The sequence below is a fragment of the Mchenga conophoros genome, linkage group LG5, assembly GCF_057382185.1.
Source record: "Mchenga conophoros isolate Kocher_MC1m ecotype Shallow Benthic linkage group LG5, M_conophoros_male_GT1.1, whole genome shotgun sequence".
NCBI classification, from domain to species: Eukaryota; Metazoa; Chordata; class Actinopteri; order Cichliformes; family Cichlidae; genus Mchenga; species Mchenga conophoros.
In genome coordinates, this window is record NC_140530.1 from 31,415,035 (window position 1) to 31,440,533 (window position 25,499).

Consider the following 25,499-nt stretch of genomic DNA (forward strand, 5'->3'; position numbering starts at 1 on the left):
CCACTGGGTCGAGAGGTCGTCCCAGAACGGAGCTGGACATCTGAATCGGCCTGCTTCTGTCCTCAGAGATGCTGGTTCCCCAGCAGACCGCAACTTAAAAGATGGCGGATTGCCACCAGAAGAGGTTTTCAGGAGCTCCATCTGAACTCCAAAAGATCTTAGTCCTTATAGCAGATACAGCCCCCTCTATCCTTTCTTGTAAAATTCAGCAGGTTTTCCTCCTGATTGTCTTTGTCATTAAAACCCCCCCACAGAAAATGTAAATGGTTAGCATAGCCGTGGGGACGGGCTCAGAGAGCATATGCAGTACATTTAATTAAAGTAATTACACCAGGCCATTGCTAGCGCACATCGAGCAAAAATCTTCAAGACTGAAATATTTTCCACTTACTTTAATTCCCAGTTATTGTTAGATCTTTAATAAAGAAATGCTACATCATATACCCCTCTTGCATGTATGCAAAACTTTTCCCCACAGGGCATTTGCTTTTCTATGTGGGCAGCTGTAAATTAAAGTCAAGCTTCACGTTGTTGAATTTGGAGCAGGGGCTTCTTTCTAGGTCAACACTCTCTGTCTGTGAAGCTGGGGTCCCAGGAGTTTTGACTTCATGGCAGGCTTGAGCCATGGTGGCTACAGGTTGTTGCTCAACATCCTAACCAATTTCCTCTCATCTGAGGGGGACAGTTTGGGTCTTCTTCCAGACCTTGGCAGTGTGACAATGCATCCAAATAACTTATACACACGTACAGCAGTTTGAACTGATGATCTTGTAATCCAAGAGAGCTTCCCAAATCCTATAAATTTACAATTCTCCTTCTTAAATCTTCACTGAGTTATTGCTTTCCCATTGCTCTGAGTGTTGGTCAGTATCCTGTCAAAGAAATCCTCCTTTTTAAGGAGAAACTACTAAAAGTAACTACATTAAAAGTTACCGGGCCCACAATGGGTGCATGTCAGCTTTTAACATGTATAACCAGAAGTATAAACTGTAGATAAAAAGTGGAGAAACAAGTATTCTGAGCGTTTACTTAAGCAAAATGTATATTCCCACGTATCATTATAAAGGTTTTAAATACTACTGAATCACACTGACTCATTGTGTATCGCTGTAATGTTGCTGCACCTTAACTTTTTGTATTTTTATATCTGTATCTAATAACACAACATAGCATATGATAAAATCTGCAAAATAATAAAATGGCACGGCGTACAAATTACAGTGTTATGACCCCAAATATCTTTTCTGAAGTAAAAAACGAGTACTATCGGGAGGAGGTGTGTGTGGTGGTGGTGGGGCTTAAAATAGATTTAACTTTTGGACCCAAAGTTCATCTAGACACAAGTTTTCCCATGCAGGCTGCCATCTTGGTGACGCCTCCAGTTATTTCTCGCAGGTTTTACCTAGTGGACTTTCAGTGCACAGCTTTTAACTATAAATTAATATCGTGTAATTTTAAAATACTTTTATTGACACATACTGTTATTTTTGGTTTTGCTGCGTGAGCTTGAATTCTTGCGCGCTGTGTGGGAATGTCAGGCGGAGTGGACAGAAACCGCTTCAGGGGGAGGGTGATGTGATTCATTGAGCCATTCCGTAAGTTTCGTGTTTTGGTTGATTTAGTTCTCACGCACACCCTCTTTTCTTTCTTCTCCTCCTCCTCTTTCCCCGCCTTTCTTCAACTAAACTCCGCCTCGGAATACCGCTGCACACCTGGGGGTAACGGCTGCAGGTAAAAGTGTGACGGTGGGGGGGCCTCGGTGTGCGTTTGGTCGGCGTGCCAAGAAGACGCGGAGCGGTCCGAGGGTGAGGAGGTGGATGAGGAGGGTTTAGTTGCGACTCTCAGGGTGAGTTTCTGTGATATAAAGGTGCTGTTGTGACCTGTGCGCTCAGGTGGAGACGCCCCGGTGTTGCCTGCCGCTGCTGCTGGACTCCACAGGGCGGAAACCCTTCAAAAGTTTTGTCTTTTCACGCGTTTGTGTCTTTCTGGGTTTCTTTCGGGGCATTTCGTGGCGGATAATCTCAACAAAACAATCGAGCCTCTCGTAGCAGCAGGTTTATCTGCGACGTTAATGCGCCCAAAGAAGCGTCTTCAAAATCAGGCTCTTGCGACTGCTACGCTTATGTTTAATACCGACTCGTCTTTCATGTTTCCCTGAGTATCAAGAGGATAGATAAACGCACATTCAATTTAGTCCATATGTTTTCAACTTGTTTTTAAATCTCCTTCACTCTGCTGCTTGGAGTCCTAAATTCTCGGGACTTCAAGTGTTGAAATCTCGTATTTCCACAGGGCACGATGGGTGAGGCACCGGTCAGAGAAGATGGTACAGTGACACGATCAGCAGAGGTATGTCTGGAAATATGACTTTGCATTTGTGTGTCTGTGTGAGTGTTTGCTTAACCTCCTGTCTTCACTGGTGAAGTATGTAGGCTCATTTCCTGTGGATGATAACTGTTTGGATGACCAGATTAAGCAGCTGCACACACAGTTGAAGTCCCTTAAAGTGAGTCTTTATCTTTCTATCTAAACCTACGAATGTGATGATAACGACTGTACCTAATGCAGTCCTGTATTCATTTAGGCATGCAAGACAAGACGGCCAGTGTCCCTAAAGTTTTCCATTAAAGGTGTGAAAATGTATAATGAGGATGAAACGGTAAGTAGAGAAAATGACAGTTAATTTGTTTTGACCTGTTTACGTCGCTCTCCTTTTCGTGCCTTATTGCTCGCGACCTGTCCCTGTGTGCAGATCCTCCTGATGGCCCACGCTCTGCGGAGAATCTCTCTTTCCACGGCCCGACCCGTCGATTCACAGTTTGCCTTTGTCGCGCATAACCCAGGCTGCCCAGACACCCAGCTCTACTGCCATGTCTTTAAAGCAAGGCACGCCAGAGCAGTAAGGATTCTCCATTGTTCTGTTATAGTTAGAGCTCGCAGTAAATATGTATTTAAGGCTTTCTGTTTACTCACAAATAACAACCCTGCCGCTTTCCCATGCTGGACAGAAAGTCCTTCTGTCAAGCACAGTATATTTTAAAGTGTGTGATTAAAGGTGTTCCAACTCTGCTCACAAAAAGCAGAAACAATGACTGACTATACTTTAGCTGCAACCCCATTCAAGGTTATCTCTGTGTGCACCTATGGGCTGCTTCTGGCACTACTTGCACTCGGTGGAAGGCCTGTCCTGACTGCTTGAACATGTGTGTTTTGTGATATCACCATGTCGCTTACCAGACATTTCAAACTATTATATGCCGAATCATTACCAGAGGTGATGATGGGCTACGACCCAGAAATCAAACAATGCAAGAGTTTGTTTGTTTTTTTTTTCTTTCTTTTTTCAAAATGCATAATATGTAACTTCTCCAGACAGAGGAAGAAAATTTGACATTGTGTGTCCACTCATGGTGCACTGACCGGAGGTTTGAGGCCAGACCAACACATTTTTGCTCTACTTGCCAGATTTGGCTCGCTGGGACTTCACCCTCCCTCTTCCCTGAAACAGAAGTCAACTTGAAGGAGCATTGTTTTATCTCAGAGGAGCAGAGCAAAGGCACATGTGCAAGTGGTTAAAACAGAACTTCCATCAAGCGATCTAAAAAGAGTTAGCAGCATTGTGATTTTGCTTTTTACTTGTGTCGTACTTAGCAGTTTACTTCGTCTTCTTTCTATTCTCTGTTTTTCAAGTCTGTTATCATAGAAAGTTTCCAAGCTATATGTTTGCATAGTTTTGGTCCGTGCCTGAAATAGTTGCGGGGTTTTGACAGCGATTCTTTAAAAGGAATAAAATGGTCACGTGTTTAAATGACGTGAGAACGAGAACAACCTTTTAAAGTTTACATTAGAGGTTTGCGTTAATGGTGTCACTGAAACTGAGTCCATATTTCCGTTCTCGTTATCTTGATAGGCAAACTATTTTAGAGCAGCCCAGAGTAGGGAAGTAATGCCGATATAATATAAAGCTAACATTTCTGTTGTTATCAGAAGCCTTTGACACATTAGAGGAAATTAAATCCAATAAATGTGGTCAGTACTGAACAGTTTGCCATGGTAACTCCAAATAAAACCCTCCAGTGTCACACAGGTTTGGACTAGAGAGTGATGGGAAATGTGCTTATTGATCTTTGATAACAAATTCCTTTCTGTGCTAAATTCAGATCTGATCCCAACCGACTGTTGTATCTTCAGAAGTCACCCTTGAAGCCAAGCTTCCTGTGTGACACAATAATAGGTGCCTCTACTGGTAGATCTGGTAGCATTCAGTTGTTTTGAGCCAGTCTCACCGCATTGTAGTTAGCAGCGAGACTTGTTCCAACATGGAGAGGTCGGCAATACTATGACACTGCAATTGCCTCATCTCTGCGAGATGCCTGTGCTTGACTAAACGGTGTCAGCTGTGGTGTTGAAGCGCTAAGTTTTTATCAGTGCCGTTGTACTGTTAATAATTTACTTGATGAATGACTGCAATATGACACAGAATAACACCGTTTCAGTTTAACTGCTAGGTTTTCTGTATGCACCCTTCCTCCTTTAGGCCCAGTTCCTGAACCTGCTGCTGTGCCGCTGCTTCCAGCTGTCGTACTTGGAGAAGCATCCAGAAGAGGCCCAGATAGACTCTGCTGGCTCACTGCCTCATCGCAAGCCTTCACTGCTCAATCACGGCTTTCCTCTTAGTGTCAGCGCCCTGGTTTCATTCAGAAGAGCTCCTTTTGGTGGATTATTACCTGGCACTAAGGTTTGGCTATTCTTTTTTTCTTTTTTTAACTTCACCCAAAATCTCATGGACTAATTTAAATGTTAGTTTGTTAGTAAATGTTGCAATGGTTTTTGCCTCTTTATATATTGTATTTCAATGTAAGTTTACCCATGTCTTCAAAAATTACCGCACCCAAGTTTTTGCACAGCACTGCAGTTTCAAAATGTATGCCTCAAAATTTAAATTATCTGTACAAACTATGTGATGTTTTCTCTACAGAAAACTCCAAAGTCTTCAGATGACCAACAAAGCAGCCAAGATGAGGTCTTTCCCATCTCCTCTCCCTCCCTGATGCGCAAGAAAGTCATACGCACCAAAGTGCTGCGCTCTGGTGCTTACCGCTCCTTCACTTTCACGCCACGCAAACAGCGCACCATTCAGGATCAACTGAGTGTAACTCAAGGTGGGCCGAGTGTTCACAGAGCGCTATCGAGGTTCAAAGAATTGATTAGGTAAAGCGACTTCATCAGTATTTGGTGAAGGGCAGTCACTGCTGTGGTGTCAGGGCTTTTCTTTGTTTTGTTTTTTTTATTTTAGTCTGCATGATGAAGTGATTTCATCTCATATGGGTAATTGTGCATTTCTACAGCGCTTACATTTTATTTCTGTTACTAATGTTCCTTTTTAAAGTTGAATATGTTTCTTTGTTTTTGAGGGGTTATTTCATCATCATCACTGCATAGCGTCCACTGAGTTGAGATCATCTGGGATGCTTCTTCCCCGTCACATGGTGATGCAATATTCCACCTTTATAAAATCTAACTTTACATTATTTTTCTTATCATATCAAAACCAGAAAAGGATCTAGACAAGTTGCCAGCGAGGCGATCCCGGGCTCCAAGCTTGTCTGAAACAGAAGAGGCACTAGCTCAGGCAGTGTGGTGTTGGGCTGGTATCGCAACGTTAGTATATCGCACATCAAATACATCTTTACATTCATAAGTGTCACTTTCCTATTACTACATCTGTGATTTTTCCTTCTTGGTATTGCAGTGAGAGCAGCTATTCACTGCTTGCAGATGATGTTCTGGGATCCTACCTTTTGTGCCAACATCCAAAAAACCCTAAATGTGGCTCTCTAATCATTCGCTTCTCCTCTGGCCCGATCACCCACCTTATTGAAAACACCCGTAAAGGGAAATTCGTGCTGGAGGTAATTCTTTTGTTGGCTCATATACATGATGTGAAAACCAGATTATGATTAAATCTAATCTCTTTCACTGGTTACTTTATTTTCACAAGCTCTTATATTTTTCATAAATGATAGAAAAGAAAGGGGGTCGTGGGGGGGGGGGGATATTGAAATATCTGATTTAACGTGGAAGTGCTTTAAATACGCATTCCCTATAATGGCCAGCAGAGGGCGGCAGCTCTAGTTGCAGCGACTTCCAATTAAATTGAGGTCTGTGGATAAAATTGCCCTCAACTCTTTCACTCTATGATGTCAGTAAGAAGATTTGGGGCTCAGTTGGTAGTTTCAGTTCACATTTACTGAAACATGGATTATCTATTTTTTTTACTTTTTATGAAATGTTGATATTAGGAGTGCGGTGGAGAGCAAGGGGTGTTTGTTTCCGTGTGATGTTAAAATGTTATGGTCAAAAACATTAAGCTTGAGGCTATCCTGTACATCAGGACTTTATAGTGGGTGACTTCCAAATTTTATACAGTCTGTTTTTAACTAGAGCCCTCAAGTGGCTTTTTGGAGAACTGCACTGGAGGTTTCCACTTGGCAACCACCTTAATTGACAATATTATTCTCGAAAACCATAATAATTGTTTGTATTTGATTAGAAATGTCATAGTTGATTTATAATCATGTGTAACTGGTGTCCTTTTTAATTTATTTATTTTTATAAATGTAGAAATGCAAGACTGAATTCAATTCCATGGCTGAGCTGATTGAGCACTACACAGAGACTGAGGACAAGCTGCCATGTCTGCTGAGCTATGCTCGGGTGAACCACTGCTATGAGTGGGAGGAAAACGTCAGCAAACAGCAGCCTGTAAAGCTTCAGCCCAAACGAAGCCGAAATTAAAAGTACCCACAGAAACGAATGGATGTAAACCCTGGACACTGGAACATGTGGACTGCCAACCTCAGAGGGCACAAAATAAGCGACACTGGTCATTTCTTTTGCACATTTATCTTTTATCTGTGTTTTGGTGCGGGAAGGTTTAACTGTAAAACAAAGTCACTGTTTAATAGTGTTGGCACTTACTGTGAACAGTATCCATTTCCTAAGAGGGTACTTGTGTGTTAAAGATATTTTGTGGTTTCTGATTTTATTATTTTTATTTCAACATAAGCTTTTAAAAATATACATTTTTATTTGTGCCTATAAAACAGAGGAGCTTTTTTTTTTTTTTTTTTTTTAAGACATGAAACTAAGAACCTGAATCTGTAAAGGGGAATTAATCACTGATTACTACACCTGATGGCAAAGCCACACTTTTTCTTCTTGTTTCCTTGTCTAGTAACAATGTTACTGAAATGTAAAACTTTTACTCCTTTTTACTCATATTTTTGTATGCAGTTTGTTTAGCTGATAATGTCGCATCTGTTAATATGACTAAATTTCTGTTCAGAGTTTTCATTGGTCGAGTATAAATGGTACAAAATGATTTCAATCATTCTCTGGGATTGTGGTTATCATGTTGTGTCGTCTTGACTATAGTTGATTTGTTCATAGCTTGCACACCATCTACCTGCACCCCCTACATTAGTTTCACAACAGAAGATTGTGATTATTAGCAAAACATTAAATAACTGAACATAACGTGCATCCGTAGTCTTTCTTTTCTCTTCAAACGTCTGTTTGCTTTATTTAAAATATGTTTTCACTTTTAGTTTCTTGACAGTAATGAAGCATAAAGTAGACTGTTTTTCGCCCTTTGACCTCACTCCGTCCTCACGGAAATGGCCGCGGGTCTGGGCCTGTTACATTCCTCAATGGTTACTTATGGTTGCTAAGCAACCTCAAACGCCTCGGGGAGAGGAACAGAATGGGACAGGACCTGAAGCGATACCTGACGAGATCCGTCCACACTGTACCTGGAGATATTTTTGCTGATCGCTTCTTACTGAACCTCACTGGAGATGTGGGCCGTTAGTCAACTGCTGCTGTCATCTTGTTGTTAAGGTGATGTTAGCCATCGAGGTCCTGCTGTCGTACTTCTAAGTAAACGTTGAGTGTTTGCGAAGGAGACCGGAGCGGCTTTGTATTTTACATTAGTTTGATCTCTTACACCTGCCAGCTGCTCGGTAGTGATTCTTGAGACATGGGGTCAGAGTCGGTGAAGGTGGTGGTCAGGTGCAGGCCCCTGAATGACAGGGAGAAGGCGCTCAGCTGTAAGATGGTGCTGACCATGGACCTGCAGCGCTGCCAGTGCTTCATAGAAAAGCCAGGTGCAGTGGATGAGCCACCTAAACAGTTCACCTTTGATGGGACCTACTATATTGATCAAACAACTGAGCAGATGTACAACGAGATTGCTTATCCTTTGGTTGAGGTAAGCTTGATTTTATTACCAGCCTGCAGAGCTGGGCTCTATAAAAGAAGCACGCTTGTCACTGGACACCTTCAGCCTAACATCAGTAGCCTATATCTAATTCCTAATGAATGCAGGCGTCATTGTGAATACCCTTTGCTCACCTCAAAATTAAATAAAATTAAAAATGTCACTTTTACAGGGTGTGACTGAGGGATACAATGGGACAATTTTTGCTTATGGACAAACTGGAAGTGGAAAGTCTTTCACCATGCAAGGGGTGTCTGAACCTGCAACCCAGAAGGGTGTCATCCCGCGGGCCTTTGAACACATCTTTGAGAGCATTCAGGTGTGTCTGTTGACCACAGTGATCTTGTAGCTTGCAACATGCATACGTAATATTATGCTCCTAGTTTTTGTCTAGGCTCGTCTCAGCACTGATAGAATAATTATATGTTTTATCTCGTGTGTGCAAGCTAGTGTGCAGAAAATACGAAATTCCTGGTGAGGGCCTCCTACTTGGAGATTTACAATGAAGAAATCCGAGATCTTTTGGGAAGCGATGCCAAGCAGAGATTGGAGGTGAGTCCCTGCTTTTTAGATAAACTAAACAGGCTACACTGTATCAGAAGAAGCCAAATGGATTATTGTTCTTTGGTTAGTACAGCAAGGTGAGTGTGCTGTTTTCTGCACAGTACTGTACCTGTTGCCATGGTGATTTAAACGCACAGTTGATTCCTTAAAGGTCAAGGTGTTGTAACAGGGTGACAGACTAGCTGATTGTGCGTATGTGTGTGCTTTGTGTGGCTGATGAATGCCTAGCTGAAAGAGCACCCAGAGCGTGGGGTATATGTACGGGACCTTTCCATGCACACTGTGCACAGTGTGGGAGAGTGTGAAAGAATCATAGAGAAAGGCTGGAGGAACCGCGCAGTGGGCTACACGCTGATGAACAAAGACTCCTCACGCTCCCACTCAATCTTCACCATCCACCTGGAGATCTGCAGCACTGGTGAACTTATAATATCTTTGTCATCACTATATCTGTTCAGTCTGTGCTGATATTCTTCTTTTGAATGTGATCCTCTTATATCTCCTAATGTCATCAGCACTTTACCATCAGTTATTTTTGTTCTGTGGCACTATATCTTTAAATTTGATAGTATATGAATCTCCTTGTTAATAGTTTGCATATCCTGCCTGTGCTTGCATGTAGTTTTCAAACCATTGAATAAAACATACCAGGTTAATAAAGGTAAATAATAAGGCTTTGTAACAGTGTTGAATGTTGCTTGCGTTTCCTGTGTCAACTCAAATTCTCAGATTCATCTGACCAGGACCATCTACGGGCAGGAAAACTCAACCTTGTGGACCTGGCAGGAAGTGAGCGTCAGTCTAAAACTGGTGCTACCGGCGAGCGACTCCGCGAAGCCACAAAGATCAATCTTTCCCTCTCGGCCCTGGGAAACGTCATCTCCGCCCTGGTAGATGGACGCTCCAGATACATCCCCTACAGAGACTCCAAGCTGACCAGGCTGCTGCAGGACTCTTTGGGAGGAAACACCCGCACCCTGATGATCGCCTGTCTTTCGCCCGCAGACAACAATTATGAGGAAAGCCTAAGTACGCTGCGATATGCAAACCGGGCCAAGAGCATCCAGAACAGGCCTCGCATCAACGAGGACCCCAAGGATGCTCTGCTCCGAGAGTATCAGGAGGAAATCAAGAAGCTGCGGGCGCTCCTCACAGGCCAGCTGAGCACTGCTGACCTTTCAAGTAAATTTTTATAGAAAAACAGCATGCTTTTTTAGCTTAATATTCCTAAATCTACACATAGCCTCTTTTAGATGCAGAGAAATATTTTATTTTCTTGCATGTTGTCTTTCTTTAATTACCAGTGCTATAAAAAAAAAACACTTTTATTTAAAATGCAGCTCTGCTGGCTGGTCAGTTTTCTGAGTCATCCCCTGCTGTGCCCTCAAGGCCACAGTCCACCCCCACTGAAGAAAGGAAGGAAAAGATTAAAGAGGCAAACATGGACCAATCCCACACAACAATTTATCACTTCAACTTTAAGCATGCATTGTATAAAGAGCCTGTGATTTATGATCTGTGTTCTGCTGTCTCTGCAGGAGTATGAGGAGAGGCTGGCCAAGTTGCAGGCTGAATACAATGCAGAGCAGGAATCCAAGGCGAAGCTGCAGGAGGACATTGCTGCTTTGCGTTCCTCCTATGAATCAAAACTGTCCAGTCTGGAGAAGGCCCAAGTCAGCAGGGGGAGCTCTGTCCCCAAGAATGGTAACAGCACATCCTGTGCCAACAACAGAACAAAAGTTTTCCGCTGTTGGATTCTCCCCATGTATGCTTCTTTGTATTGTGCCGCTTCTCTACATTAGTGGGCGCCAGCTGTACATCCCAGGTTGCTTTGGAAGAACTCTGCATGAGCACTGATCCCATGTGCCACAGTACAGTTGAGGAAACCTCCCAGACTAAGGTAGTGTCCAGCCCCACTTTCCATAAAGATCACTCCTCTTCAAATCATATTTGTATCCTGAAACAAGGTAACAAGGCAATCTTATGTAGGCAAAATGTTGAATTTTATTCCCTCATGTTGGCGAGCAAGCTTTCCGAAAAAGATCCAGATAGAGCTGGACTCTTGGAGTCTTCTGATGCAACTGCACCGGGGCCTCTAGACCAGAAACACGTCCTGGAAAGGTTTGTAGGCTTCTGTTCTAATCATGGAAACTTTCCTTAACATGAACACTTCCTCAGATTCATAGCTATGATTTTATTATTATATATGATATGTCTTAATCAGCCGATCCATCTAATTTCTACTCCTTATGGGTCTGGGTTGTGAGCATTTTCAACACTGTTCACAAGATACTGAACATATTGTTATGATGGTATCTACAATCTTCTTATCACACTCCATGATGAATGTGTCATACTTATGCTTGTGGCTACAAATGGAGTGGATAATCAGATTCCAGCTGTATATTTTTCTGTATGTACTTACCCTTGCATTCTTTTACATCATTGCATTCTTCTGTGTTATTACCATAATCTGGTAATTAGCAGAACAGTTATGTTTAACATATCATACATTGATGGTTACACTAGAATAATATAGCAAGAATTATACTAAGCACGCATCTATGCGGTGTCCTTGGTGTTCAATCTTTCCTCAGACTGCAGCAGCTGGAACAGGAGGTGGTAGGAGGGGAGCAGGCCAGGAACAAAGAGCTGCAACAAAGACAGCGGCAGAGAAAAAAACTTGCTGACCAGAGAAAAGCTCAGCTTGTCCATGCTCTGTCAGAGAACAGCGAGGAGAGCGAAAATGTGCTGCTGAATGTCTACAACTCTATCCAGGAAGAAGTCCATGCCAAAAACCAAATGCTAGTCAAAGTTCAGGGCAAGGTGAGTGGAAGCAGTTCGAAGGAGCTTGCAGCAGATGCAAAATGCAATCTTTCTGTTGGGAGAAAGCATATGTGTTAAGGGTTTTCTGTACATTTCAAGGAGCGATCAGAAAGTTTGGGTTATCCACCCACAGAAATCTATTTCTCCTCCCTAAGATCTCCTTTTCATGCACCCCTGCTCTTGACAAAGTTTACTCCTTAAAAGTCAAATTTTGACAACAGTGCAAGTTCACCAGAATGGGATTGTACATTGCGAATTCATACCACACTTTCAGACTATAAATGCAGACTTGTGCGTTAACATCCTGGGGCATCTGTGGGAGAACATCCAGTGGAAAGAGCCTTAACAACAGCATCACCACACATTGAAAAGGCAACAGTTTTTCGGCCAGAAAAACCCAGTCTTTGCTCACCATCTTTCCTACGACTTTGTACAATTCTCCAAAATCAAGTTAAAGTATTATACTCCCTGTTTTGAAACACTGGGCAAGATCCAACACTCATTGTAGAGGCACAAGTACAATGGACTTCCAAAATAGTGATACCAAAATAACAGCAGCGGTCTGGAGATGTATTAGAAGGTGACTTTGACTAAATTTAAATTGGGCAATTTATTAACTTTTTTAACCTGGAAAAATTAGGTTATCTCTTCAGGGATTTACTAATTTGGTGTGTTAAAACGGTTCTCTCTTTGAATGTCAACCCCTACATATGACACGTTTTTAACAAGTGGGTTTTAGCTAGTTTTCTCATGAATAACATGCTTCGTCACTGTTGCAACAGCTGAAAGCAGCCAAACTGGAGATCCGTGACCTGCAGGCAGAGTTTGAGGTGGAGAGGAATGACTACCTGGCGACTATACGCAGGCTGGAGAAGGAAGGGCAGCTCCTGCACAGCCTGCTGGAGCGTATGGTGCCTCTGGTGCGCCGTGACTGCAACTACAGCAACCTGGACCGCTTGAAGAAGGATGCTGTCTGGGACGAGGACAGCGCCACCTGGAGACTGCCAGATGTGATGGTGCAGAAAACAACACTGCCTTCAGGTGGGGTATAATACGGTATGTAAAAAAAAAAAAAAGAAAAAAAGAAAAGTGAAAGCTTTTTTTTTTTTTTTTGACAAGACAGTAAATCTTGTTTGTTTTGCAAATTACTTTCCTTAAATGTTTATTAATCACATTCTTTTTCTTAGCAGTGACTCCAAAAGCTTCAGCTCGCAGAGGCTCAGGTTCTGATGCTGGAGAAGCATTTACGGTGTGTTTGCATTTCATGCATAGGCTTTTACTTGACATACACACATTCTAGCAGGATTAGAGGCCATTTGATGGATTGATTGATTGAATCTTTATTTTGAACATGTTGAAAAAGTACAACAAAATAGAATTAAAAGAGACAAATGAACAAAGCAAAACAAAAGGAAAACGAGCAACCACAACTCCAAATAACTTTCATGTTCAAAAAGGAGCAGGAAGAAGCATAAGCTTATTTAATCCCACCCCTTTTCCACTATCTAGTATCAATAGACTACAGAAATACCTCCTTGCAATTACATTATATGTCATGTGTATTTTTTTTTTATTTTTTAAAAATATATATACATATATGTTTCTATCTATCCATACATACGTATATACACATATGCACATATACACATTTGCAATAACCCCATTAACACCTCAAGGATACACAACCTACAAATATATATATATACCCATACCAACATACCCGTGCACCCGCACACACATGAAAATATTAGACAAGAACACCCTATCAAATCTCTACCTTTTCCCTGTACCCTGTAAAAACCATATCCTTAAACCGCTTTTTAAACTGCGCCATGCTCGGACATTGCTTCATATCTTTACTTAGTCTGTTCCACAGCTTCACTCCACACACAGAGATGCAAAAACTTTTTAATGTTGTACGGATACGAGGATGTTTTAAATTTAATTCCCCCCTCAAATTGTATCCCCGTTCCCTTTTAGAAAACAGTTTTAGAATATTGTCAGGAAGCAGGTTATTTATTGCTTTATATATAATTTGTGCTGTGAGAAAATGAACCAGATCTGTGAATTTTAGAATTTTTGATTTTAAGAATAGTGGATTTGTATGATCTCTGTAACCAGTTTCATGGATTATCCTTATGGCCCTTTTTTGTAATATAAAGATTGATGATAGCGAACATTTGTAAGTATTGCCCCAAACCTCTGCACAGTAATTCAAATACGGTGCAATCAGGGAACAATAGAGAATGTGGAGTGATTTGTGATCCAGAATGTGTTTTATTTTACTCAAGATTGAAACACTTCTTGAAATTTTGTTATGTATATGATTTATATGAGACTTCCAGTTTAATTTGTCATCTATAATCACACCAAGAAACTTATGTTCAAGTACTCTTTCAATTTCCACACCATCTACATGAATCTGCATTTGTGCATTTCTAAGGGAATTCCCAAATAAGATTATTTTAGTTTTACTTAGATTTAGCGATAGTTTATTCCTGTTAAACCATTTTTTAATTTTGCACATTTCTGAAGTAATTGTATCCAGCAGCTCCTTTAGATTCCCCCCAGAACAAAAAATATTTGTGTCATCTGCAAATAATACTAATTTTAATATATCAGATGCCTTACAAATATCATTTATATAAACAATAAATAATTTTGGACCCAGTACAGAGCCTTGTGGAACACCACAAGCAATGTCCAAGCATAATGAGGAATGGACACCCAGCTTCACAAATTGTTTCCTGTCACTTAAATAATTTTTCACCCATTGCAGTACAACCCCCCTGATCCCGTACCGTTCCAGTTTATTAATTAATATGTCATGATTGATTGTGTCGAATGCTTTCTTGAGATCCAGAAATACTCCAGCTGCATACTGTTTCTGATCTATAGCATTCGTAATCTCCTCAATTGATTCGATTAATGCCAGAGATGTTGATCTTTTTGATCTGAATCCATATTGACTGTCAGAGAGTAATTTATATTTATCTAAGAATTTGTCTAATCGTTTATTAAACAGGTTTTCTAGGATTTTGGAGAATTGTGGTAGTAAAGAAACAGGCCTGTAATTTGTGAAGTGGCGTCTATCCCCAGTTTTATACAGCGGCACAACTTTAGCTATTTTCATTTTGTTTGGCACTTTTCCCGTCTGAAATGATAAGTTGCAAATATATGTTAGAGGTCCTACAATTCCTTCAATGACCTTCTTGACGATTTTCATGTCAATATCATTACAATCAGTAGATGTTTTATATTTACACATGTGTACAACGTCAATTATTTCTTTTTTCCTCCACTGATGTGAGGAACATTGAGTTACGGTTCCTATCAATCAGGTTTTCACTACAGTCTACTGATGGCAGTGACTCAGGAATTTGTTCTGCCAGTCTTGGTCCAATATTTACAAAATAATGATTAAAGCTGTTGACCTTATCAGCAGTGTTTTCCATAATATTGCCATTATCGATAAAGTATTGTGGATAACTTTGTTGTCCAGAATTATTTTTAATGATACCGTTTAAAACATCCCATATTCCTTTCATATTATGTTTATTGTTGTTCAATATTTTACTATAATACTCCTTTCTACATACACGTATAATATTGGTCAACTTATTTTTGTATTTTTTATATTTATTTTCAGCTTCTTTTGTTCTTTGTTTTAGGTATTCCCTATAGAGTGTATTTTTCTTTTTACATGCATTTTGTAAACCCTTAGTGAGCCATGGTCTATCTGAATATTTGTGCTTTCTGTTGTATTTTATTGTTGGACAGTTTTTATCGTACAACTCCATGAATATTCTTAAAAATATGCCATATGCAATATCAATATCAGTTTCTTTGTACACATTGTCCCAGTCCTGATTTAATAGATCGTTCTTAAGTGCATTCATAGTTTCTTCTGTCCTTACACGTCTGTATCTCAGTTGTTCTTCATGCTGATTTTTCTTATAATTAGTGTTATAAACTGCAAAAACTGGTAGGTGATCACTGATGTCATTAATTAATGTTCCGCTCACAATGTTGTTTTCCATATTGTTAGTGAAAATATTGTCAAGTAAGGTGGCACAATGTGGTGTATTTCTGCTAGGCCGGGTTATTTTAGGATGTAAACTCAAACTGCACATAGTGTTTAGGAATTCGTCGGTCATTTTATGCTTTTTCGGATTCAACAGGTCAATATTAAAATCACCACAGATAAACATAACTTTTTGATTTGTTTTAGAGAATATTTCCTCTATGAAGTCATTAAATACTTGAATACTAGAGCCAGGTGTTCTATATATACAGCTAATTATTACATTTTTCTCTTTTTCCTTATAAATTTCAATTGTTATACATTCTAATAAATTATCAATTACAGTTGTCATACTTTCTACCACCTTGTAATTTAGGTTTTTATCCACATACACAGCTACTCCCCCTCCACTCTTGTTCCTTCTATTTACAAAATTCACTCCAATGTCTTGATTAACTAAAACAGCACTTCATTTCTGTTTTAGCAGGTGGAGGAGGACAGGTACAAGCAAATGCTGGACAGAAGTGACAGTGAGAATTTTGCCAGCAGCTACTTCAAGTCAAAGAGGGCGAGCCAGCTCCTCGGAAGTGACACCGCAAAAGCCCACGGTGAGAAAAGAAACTGCGGGCTTCTAATTAGTACATATTACCAGTTAAATTAGTGAATTAGCTCTGCTGTTGAATGCTATTTCATTTTTATTTAGCAACATATTTGTATGCTGTGATCTTGTGTTTCTGCTTTTCATTAGAACCTTACTGGCAGGAACAAAAAATAATCACGTACTACACTTAATACTGTTACAGTAAACTTTTGTATTGCATTTGGGAAGCCTTTTCATTAGGTTATCTCTCTGAGCATTTTAAGTTTTGGCTTCTTTTTTACCTTTTTTGTATATTTTATATTTTTACTTATTGAGACCATTTAGTTTTAGATTAGTTAGATTTTTCTTCTTTTTCACTTTCTTACTTTTGTTTAGTTTTTACTGTTGTCTGTCTTTTCTCCTGCTGCCGTCCCCTCTCCTCCGCTAGTTAACGTGGCAGGCCACCTCTCCATGAGCGGCTCTAACATGAATCTGTCTGTGAGCTCAGACGCCATCCTGCCTCGCCCCTTCCGTCTGGAGTCGCTGGATGTCCCAGTGTCCAACGGTAAAGTGAAGCGCAAAAAAAGCAAATCTCACATCCATAATGAGGCGACTTAAATGGACTGTGACCCACATATTTGCAGTTTTCTACAATGACACTTTTGATGACTCATCAAAAAATAAGTGTTGTATATGTATATCTGACTGTGAATCAGTGTATGCTTTTATGACGGCTGCTATCTAGATTTACACAGGACCCATTTATTGCCGATGTTACAAGTCCATTTGCGTCATGAGTTTTTAATTATTAATGTTAATTTTTAACTCATTGCTACCTACTGTATGATGCTTCCTCGGTTTTTCTTTTCTTTTTTGCACAAGACATAATTTAATGTTTGTTTGAGTTAGGTTCTTTAATATTAAAATATTTGCATTGTAATGTTGCTGATTTCCTTTTTTTTACCCAGCATTTAAAATACTTGTCAAGAACAGATGACATCAAATTAACTGATGTCTCATGTGTTTAATTTCAATTACTTTACAAAAAAAGCCATTAAAACTTGACTCCAGTGTATTATAAACAGTAGTAAATAATAATATATAAAATAATATCAGCCTGCATGTCAAACTGTAGTACTCTGCTGTCACAAATGGATCAGGAAAGCTGTTGTCAAGGCAGCAGTATGCTAGGATATGGTTATCTCATATTACACATCATCTCTGGTCACCAGTGTGGGTTTTGGTGTGATGTTAATTAGTAGATTCTTTATCTAAATGCAAATAACATATGTGAGACAGAAAGTTGTTGTTGCAGTTTTTAATCATAAGAATTAAATATTGAAAAGTTTATTATGATGTCAGTCCTCTTAAGGTTGCAGGACATGCAGAAACAAATGCTGTTTAACTCGATCCTTCCTGCAGCTGTGACTATCTTATTTCTCATTTTGACACTGGCTTGATTTCTTTGTCTGTTGCTTAATGTTGCTCGCAGACAAGACACTAGCAGACAACTGTGTCCGTTTCAGAGTCTGACATCATTTATTGTGGCGACACAATAGACATAGACACGGATACCTTTTGGCAGACCTGCTGCTTTACTGAGCGATAACACAGCTCTAATATCCTTCTGCAATAATTAACCACGAGCTAATCTGGGCTCTTCAGGACCGTTGCATAACAGATATCATGCCGTTCAAATAATCCATCAGGAGAAATTAGAAGTGTGACATGTGAGTGTTACAAGAAAATAGAGACAGGGAAGTGCTGGGCTACTAAGTTTGCACAGAGGTGGAGCTAGAGATAATAGGATTATGGACGAACGGCTGAGCAGGCTTTTCCATCATCTGAGTGGTGTGTAAGATGAGCAGTATGGCTGATAGCCTTTCTGTAACAGGAGAGAGGTAAAGACTGCAGGGATACAGTCATAAAGCTTTGCCTCGGGGATCTGTGGGTTCGCTTATTAATCAAGACATTCAGGCTGAATATAGACAACCACAGCTTGGATTCCCATGTGCTGAAATGTCCTTGGGCAAGACTCTGCCATCACTGATGTGAATGAAGAGTAACAGTAGGGTTAACACTCAAAACCAACCTCATGTATAGTGTTGGTTGTTTTTGCTTTTTGAACAGAGCCAAATGGACTGGTGTAATCTGGAATGTTTATCTGCAAATATTAAGATTTTATTATTTAAAGAGGAGAAAGAATTAGGAAATGAATGCAAGTGGCCAAAATGACTTTTCCCATGAAGGTTAGTTACGCTCAGCCTTAGATACAGGTTGAGGAAGTGAGGTGTACCAGTTGAGATCATTCAGACATTATAATGCCTCCTGGACCCCTTGTTTTGGAGGTTTTCTGGACATATCCAACTGGGAAGAAACCCTGTGGAAGACACAGAGCTCACTGGAGAAATTATATACACTATATGGACAAAAGTACAGGGCCACTATAACTTATAGTGCATAATGGTAGTGCGTATCTATGACGACCAGTGCTGGCAATCTCCATCAAAACCAAATGGCTTGCCGTGAACAAAGGAACGTAGCGCTGAGAAGATGCATAATGTGAGTGTAAAACACACATACAGTAAGTACTTGGCTAAGGAAACTCATGGAGGAGGTTTGAAGCTCATTGGTGATGTTTGCACGCAACCTGCCCTAGCACTCTGTGACCTCGATCTGCAATGTAGTCTGGGGTGCTGCTATCACGGCCCAACTTCCAATAAGGAAAAAAAAGATGGCTTAAAATGCAGTATATTAGATAAAAACTTTATTTTCAGTGACATTTATATCAATGGTGGGATAGACACAAATAATTAAATGGTTGTTTTTCGTTTCATATTTTCAGTGTTACACAATGAAGGCTGTGTAACACTCTTTAATCTACTGTACACTGTAAAAAAAAAAACAGTAGTAGAAAGAAACTGAAGAACGACTGGTGCATGAGTTCTTGTGTTGGACATAAGTATTGAAAATTATCCCGCAAAACTTGAAAAAAAAATGCTAGAATATTAAAAGACTGCATGAACTGATCTGGTGCTTTGAGGATTTGCTCTAAGAAAAATCAACATGCAGGCACATTTGTGATTTATAAAACAATGAGTAAGATATCAGTTCTGGCACACCCTTATCCGTGTCTTTGATTTAGTACCTGTGCCAATAGCCAATAGGGTTTAAATTTTATATAACAGAATTTTGTTAGGTTTGCAATACATTAAGATACTATTTTCATACACTGATGCTCTGGATTTAGAAAATTTAAGGTGCAGTTTCTGTTACTTCTGAGTGCATTTTTAATTGTATTTTTAATAAAAAAAAATGTCTTTAGATGACTATGTGTTGTATATTTTAAGTGCAGAACATAAGTGTATGGCCCTTTAAACGCTTCCTCTCCTGCTTTTATTTGACAAAGTGCCGTGTGCCAGATTTCCACTTAACGCTTTAACTCTCTTTAAGCTGATCGTGCGCTTGTGCTTCTTTCTGAGCATTGCATTTATGCCAGCAGGCATCTGCTCTTTCAGTCTTTTAGCAGTCCAAGCTTTTTGAGAGCCTCTTTTCGATCACCTCCCATCCCAGGCACCACCATCACGGTGTAGCCTACTGAGTTTGAGGTTTTCTGGGGTACTGGGGGAGCTGTTGTGGTGGTCCTGGTGGTTGTCACTGGTTTGGCTGATTTGATGCTTTGCGGTTCAGAGGTGTTTCCACTACTTCTACAGTTGTCCAGGGTGGCAGACTGCTCCAGATTAGCCGTCCTCTTCCCCTTGGATTGAGCAGGATGTGATGCAGACCCAGGCCGCTGGTCATGTTTGGTGTACTGACGCAAATTGGCACTGGTCTGCAGAGGCCTGTTATTGGACTCTTTTGGCACTTGAGCATTACAAAATGATTGGCTCCTTGATGGATTACTATTAGCTGGACCTCTTGTAAACTTGTCAGCTGTTACACCCAAGGAGGAGTTAGGTTTGGGTGTAGGCAGTGGGGTTACTTTATCATTTTCTGCCTCTTGGCCTTTCAGGAGGCCCAGCTTCTGCAAAGCTTCCACTCTCACCACCTGGGGATCAGCTACATTCTTGACACTGTATGAAGAATCTGATATTATAGATTCTTCATTTTGAGTTTTTGCAGATATGTTGGTGGGAAACTTTTTGGGTTTTGGGGGAACAACTGGAGGACCTTTCTTACACTTGGAAACCTCTGACTGGGATTTTTCTGATCTTTGGAGATTTCCAAGTGTTGGGCCTTCCACCGGGGCAGAATGGCGTTTTTCTGAGTCTATAGTATGATCAACTGTTGGGCATAAAGGGGTCTTCTTTGTGGAGGCACTCCTCTGCAAATGTACAAGTGCATCGTAGGAGAGAGGTCCTCTAGGTAAAGGACCCTCAGCTGTCCTCACTGAGGGTTTTGTGGAAGGAGGTATAACATTAGCCTCTGAAGATGTTGGGCGAAAAACTGCTTTCTGGTTGTCTTTGTATCCTGGTTTGTTGTTTTTAGATGTAAACTGAGGCTTAGAGGAGGCGGTTTTGACTGCAGGAGTGCCTGGTTTAGTACCGAGTACAGAACAGGAAGTACTGCTTGCAACAAGAAGAGGGGTGGGAACCAGGTAGCTGTGCATGGGCCTGGCATCAAAATTTTTGTTGATTGGTTTCTGGTGATTGGTTGATGTCTGTGAATCTGGAAGTCAAACAAGTACACATTTATCACTAGAAATTCTGTACACCTACCTAGAGCATTTCACTAAATAATGTGTCACTAATTCTGCATCTGTTCCCAGAGATTAACTCACCATCAAGGTTGCTTTTGCTCATGGAAGCTGACAGATTAGCCACTTTAGTAGCAAGGTTGCTGGAGCTGGGCAGTTGTTCAGGCTCGTCATTGGAGACTCCGCTGTCCTCCTCAGTATCCAAAGACTCAATAGTCTCCTCCAAAAACATGAGACAGGCCCTCTCCTCAGCAGACAAGTGCTCCAGACTATCATCACTCTGAAACGCATTAAAACAGGGCTTTCATTTAGAAAAGAAATCCACAATGAGAGATAGAAATCCTCTCTAAGAAAAGAAATAGACTTTTAGCTTTTATGTTACAGCTGTTACAAGTATCGTTTTGCCTCACTACTTCAAGTTGTTTCGTATATGTTTTGTGCTATTACTAGTGTACATATTCTTAGATTGAAGAGGGTAAACTTGGTTACTTACGAAGCCAGAATTAACACTGACCACACTGTCACAGCTGCCAGCACTCTCCATGCCATTCATTGTCTCCATTCCGGTGTCACCTGGCCAGGTATCACTTATGGGCATCTTAGTGCCCTACTTATCCACAGTTAGTGACACACCCTGTTGTTTCAATCTGAAATACAGAATAAAATTACTATTGAAACTGTTCTTAGCAAAGTAAAAGATTTATTTTTTTTAAAAAAAGGGATATATTAATTATTCTCCACATTTTCCCCTGCTATTAATTCTTTATGGCCCTGTAGACCATTTTCAACAGCACCATAGAAAACACTGTCCTTCATAAGTATCTCCCTTACAAGGTTTTACCCCATAGATGCATTTGTTACCTAGTTTTAACCTTTTGTAGGAATTTCTTAACAGCGTATAAAGGTATCATTTGACAAATGAGTAAGGATGTTTTTCGATATCTTTTGTTTTATAATTCATAAAAAATCAACCAAATTGTTGAATAGAAAGCAAAATAGGTCATATTCGACGCTGTGATAATGATACATCAATGCTAATGACAATCATAGGCGCAGCTAAAACTTTTCCTGCAAAACAAATAAAATCAGGAAATATAAGTCAAGCCATTTTATACGCAAACAGCACAGCATTGACCATTGGGTCTGACCACGTTTCATGTAATTTCTATGTGCTCACATTGTCTGCTAACTGTAAAGGAATTTATTCTCTGGTATGTTGATAAAAAATAATTAAACATCTGTGCAGCATGACATCAACTAAGCGGCACATCTTCCAGATATGAAAGACAGTTTTATCTATAAATGGCAATCAGCACCAAAGGACTGTGTTCATATCCAGATCACTATTGCTAACTACCTTTTAAAACAGTCAACTATAAAAATAAGCGAAGCGTACAGCTTCATCAATCAGAGATGAAAATTATTCTGTGGTTATTTGAATGATATTGGTCTTATAACAGTATAACTGTAATCCTGTGTGTACACTATGGTTGAGTTGATGTTAGGTATTTGAGTCAAAACTGATAGATAACATTGTGCACAGAAAATGTATATAAACTTTATAATATCCAAATATGACCTGCATAACTGTGGACTTCATACCTGATCATGCAGCTAAAGAACAGCAAGGGCACAGCTTTATTGTAAGCACTGAAATTGACAAATGCAGGTTATCATAGCTCGGTGAGCTTCTAGCAGATATCTAACTAGTCCTCTTACTACATGTGACTTGGATTACAACCTGCATGCCACTCCTAATCTCTCTTTACCGGATCAATTTCAGAGGGAGTGGAAGGCAGAAGCAATCAGTCTCCTGAAGGCTATATGACACCTGTTTTAAAAAAGCAGTTTCAGCTTTGTATTTGGAAATTTTGTTCAATGTTTCGTTTATATGGGTATAGTAGCGTAGCTGCAATTTGAGAATAAAGGAAGTCCTGTCTGGACCTGGTGAAAAGAAATTCACTTTTGGATAAGTGTCAACACCTGAGATGCAAGGTCTGCCAAATAGGGCAGTGGAGGCACAAAAGCACTCCTGTCCACTGTTCGTGGTTGGCCATGCCATCCCATCCCTTTAAAATTGTAAAAATCCCTATGGCCAGATCAGTACGCAAAGTCCCAGGTCAGGATATGAATCTGAACAATGTAAGCTTAAGTGTTAACGTTTATTGTGATTTTTGACCGGCTTGAAAAACCTTTTCACATTTGTCGTTTTTATCTGCTTATTAGGTCCCAGTCACTCTGCTATAACCCTTACTCTGAAAAAAACAAAACAAATCATACTGTAGATAGATATGAACCCGAAGAACATTTAACAAAGTGTTATCTCTTTAAGTGAGTTACACCTATCCTATCAACAGTAGGCAAAAACAAAAACTGGGCGAGTTTAGCTATCACAAGACTATGATGCACAAGTCAAAGCAATAAACTGCTGTGTCAGATTCTTTGGAAAATGTGGTGCAATGACAGCGTTGTTTTCATTGTGGCTGTAAAAGAGCATCTGGCTAAGTTTTTATTACCTTCGATGAATTCTGTGCAGGATGTTGTGTAATAGGGGTTATTATCATTTTCTCCACTGTACCCAGGCTTCAACCCACTTCCTTCACATTAATTACTGAATCCAAGCCTATCTTTTGTAACTAACATTATTAGCCCCAAACCGCCATAAAACCCCTTCACCGAAAAGTGTTTAAATACCGGTTGAGTTTAAGTCTAACACTTGACAAACAAAACAAAACATAAAATAACTGCCACGAGCAGTAAATTATTTAAATAGCATCCAATAAATGAAAAATATGCTAACTGTTCCTTACCCTATTTACAACAGAGCTTTAGTTTTTAAGTAAATATAGGCGTACCTGTCCGTGCACGGTCGTCTCTCATATCCTGCTCCGCGTGCAACTGAAGTCAAGGTGAGCGCGCAACTCAGAGACACCTGGAAGAGGGACTTTGTCCCTTAAGCTTCTAGCCAATCAGAAGCCACATCCTCCTTAAGCCCCGCGAGTCCTCGTTTTCATTTTTTTTTTTGAACAAACAAATGTAAACCATTGCTGTCTCTGTCTGTCAGACGTATGCTGCCAGGACGGCTCGTTACTGGAAGTAATTCAAACATTTAATGCTCTTCCTCCATGTATATATGTATTAAAGTATTCTTTATGTTTTTATTTTTTGGGCGTCAGGCTTTGGGTGAGCATTTAGGAAATATCCTCTAAAAAGTGTTGACTAAAAAGATAGCGCTTCACATATTTTTTTCAGTTAACTTTATTATTGTTATTATTATTGTCGTTCTTCTCCTTAATTATTATTAATGTATTTATTAGGAAAGAGAACAGGTGCTGTTTACTACAGTGCTGATTCAAACAGCACAGACGATGCATAGCTAGAAAGTTACATTTCACTGATACTGCACGAGTGATCTGGGTGGGTGTGTGTCGGTGGGGTGGTACTACGTGATTTTAAGTAATTAAGTGATGCAGTTAATCATTACTTGTTCATGCAGCAGTACACCACCTTCAAGCTTTACAAAGGGTCGCTACAGCGTTTAGCTCAGAGGCTATACCACCTTAAAGGCATCCTAAAGGGGCTTCCTATAGTGTCGTGGTTTAACACCCACGGTTCGATCCTGGAAGACACAACCAGGTTAAAATTTGCCAAACCAAATACGCAAATACTTCCGAGCCCAATCCATTCAGTTCACTTCCTAATTAAGAAAAAGTTGCAAATTGAGCATGTAGGATCTGGGGAGTGAACAATTTAAGTGTAATCAAAAACTGTTGCCAATTAGTTTAACAAATAAAAAAAGTCTATTTATGCAAGCGCTAACGCACTTTAGTTACCTTATTTGCTAACAAAGCTCAGATGTGGGACACAGCCAAAATCTCACTGCAAGCTGAAGTTAGAATTTCAGCTGGTGTTAACTTCCGTAAGTGGAGTGATTTTTTTCCCTTCTTTTTTTGGTAGCTGTTGTTTCAGGGGGGGGGGGGGGGAGCGCTACACTGAACCAGTACATTTCTGATTCCTGCATGAATTGCATCCTTTATGCAAGTCTTGAAACTCACATAAACCAAAATAAGAAACTGTAAAGCTGTAAATGGGGTGTTGTATATGAAATATTTGTAGAGTTAAAGAGGTTTGTAGTGTTTTATGAAACATTAAAATATCACATTATTTAAAAGAAAAACACAAAAACTAATTCCTAGGCTGTGTGTGAGCTTTGTGTTTTGTAGCAGTGGTAGCTGCTACTGTTGGTCAAACAGTAAGTAAATTAATCCTAAATCCTATTATGAAAGGGTAGATGTTCCTTAAAATAACATGCGGGTAGTGTAATCCGACAATGATGGCACAGGACTAGGGTAAATTTGCCAGTTGGGATTTATTTTTAGTAGCAATGCACTAGATAAAGTCATAAGATAATAGAGTTGTCACAGTAATATCACAATAATTATTAATTAGCATTATCTATGTTACTTCCCATTTGTATTTATGTACAAAAAGATTCTAACCTTTAAATTTCACACTGCTTCTTTGTCCC

The 25,499-nt window shown here is 39.9% G+C and overlaps 3 protein-coding genes across 12 annotated transcripts; 2 read left to right on the forward strand and 1 right to left on the reverse strand.

The window, feature by feature from the left end:
* The first annotated feature begins 1,761 nt into the window (after positions 1–1,761).
* Positions 1,762–7,534, forward strand: sh2d5 (SH2 domain containing 5). Its single transcript, XM_085274883.1, is given in 11 exon segments — positions 1,762–1,846; positions 2,293–2,349; positions 2,426–2,506; positions 2,585–2,659; positions 2,753–2,899; positions 4,538–4,738; positions 4,979–5,162; positions 5,556–5,661; positions 5,753–5,912; positions 6,625–6,773; positions 6,775–7,534. Coding segments are annotated over 10 exon segments (1,206 nt in total). The 5' UTR covers positions 1,762–1,846; positions 2,293–2,298; the 3' UTR covers positions 6,827–7,534.
* Positions 7,535–7,585: 51 nt separating this feature from the next.
* Positions 7,586–17,215, forward strand: kif17 (kinesin family member 17). Of its 10 annotated transcripts, XM_085274886.1 has the most exons (15): positions 7,586–7,902; positions 8,018–8,272; positions 8,454–8,600; positions 8,732–8,833; positions 9,074–9,263; positions 9,575–10,027; positions 10,186–10,280; positions 10,384–10,549; positions 10,648–10,745; positions 10,875–10,966; positions 11,443–11,671; positions 12,454–12,712; positions 12,859–12,920; positions 16,180–16,303; positions 16,724–17,215. In XM_085274886.1, the coding sequence occupies exons 2-15, from the start codon at positions 8,042–8,044 to the stop codon at positions 16,891–16,893; spliced, it is 2,418 nt and encodes an 805-aa protein (XP_085131012.1). In that variant the 5' UTR covers positions 7,586–7,902; positions 8,018–8,041; the 3' UTR covers positions 16,894–17,215. The 10 variants fall into 10 exon arrangements, 6 of the variants coding, with proteins under 6 accessions (XP_085131012.1, XP_085131011.1, XP_085131014.1 ...); XM_085274885.1 differs by having other exon boundaries at positions 7,586–8,272; XM_085274888.1 differs by having other exon boundaries at positions 7,586–8,272; positions 16,183–16,303.
* A 1,812-nt stretch (positions 17,216–19,027) lies between these two features.
* LOC146574871 (specifically androgen-regulated gene protein) lies at positions 19,028–23,905 on the reverse strand. Its single transcript, XM_085274891.1, has 4 exons — positions 23,827–23,905; positions 21,465–21,618; positions 21,056–21,251; positions 19,028–20,943 (listed from the first exon to the last, which is right to left on the reverse strand). Exons 2-4 carry the CDS (start codon positions 21,567–21,569, stop codon positions 19,790–19,792), a joined length of 1,455 nt encoding a protein of 484 aa, XP_085131017.1. The 5' UTR covers positions 21,570–21,618; positions 23,827–23,905; the 3' UTR covers positions 19,028–19,789.
* Positions 23,906–25,499: the final 1,594 nt, after the last annotated feature.

Bases quoted from the DNA above. Each gene is read 5' to 3' on its own strand.
- LOC146574871 (XM_085274891.1), bottom strand. From the start codon at position 21,569: ATGCCCATAAGTGATACCTGGCCAGGTGACACCGGAATGGAGACAATG. The intron at 21,252-21,464 runs GTAAGTAACCAA...AATGCGTTTCAG, and splicing joins TCAGTGTTAATTCTGGCTTC to AGTGATGATAGTCTGGAGCA. The intron at 20,944-21,055 runs GTGAGTTAATCT...TTTGACTTCCAG, and splicing joins GAGCAAAAGCAACCTTGATG to ATTCACAGACATCAACCAAT.
- kif17 (XM_085274885.1), top strand. From the start codon at position 8,042: ATGGGGTCAGAGTCGGTGAAGGTGGTGGTCAGGTGCAGGCCCCTGAAT. The intron at 9,264-9,574 runs GTGAACTTATAA...TCAAATTCTCAG, and splicing joins CCTGGAGATCTGCAGCACTG to ATTCATCTGACCAGGACCAT. The intron at 10,746-10,874 runs GTAGTGTCCAGC...TTGGCGAGCAAG, and splicing joins AGGAAACCTCCCAGACTAAG to CTTTCCGAAAAAGATCCAGA.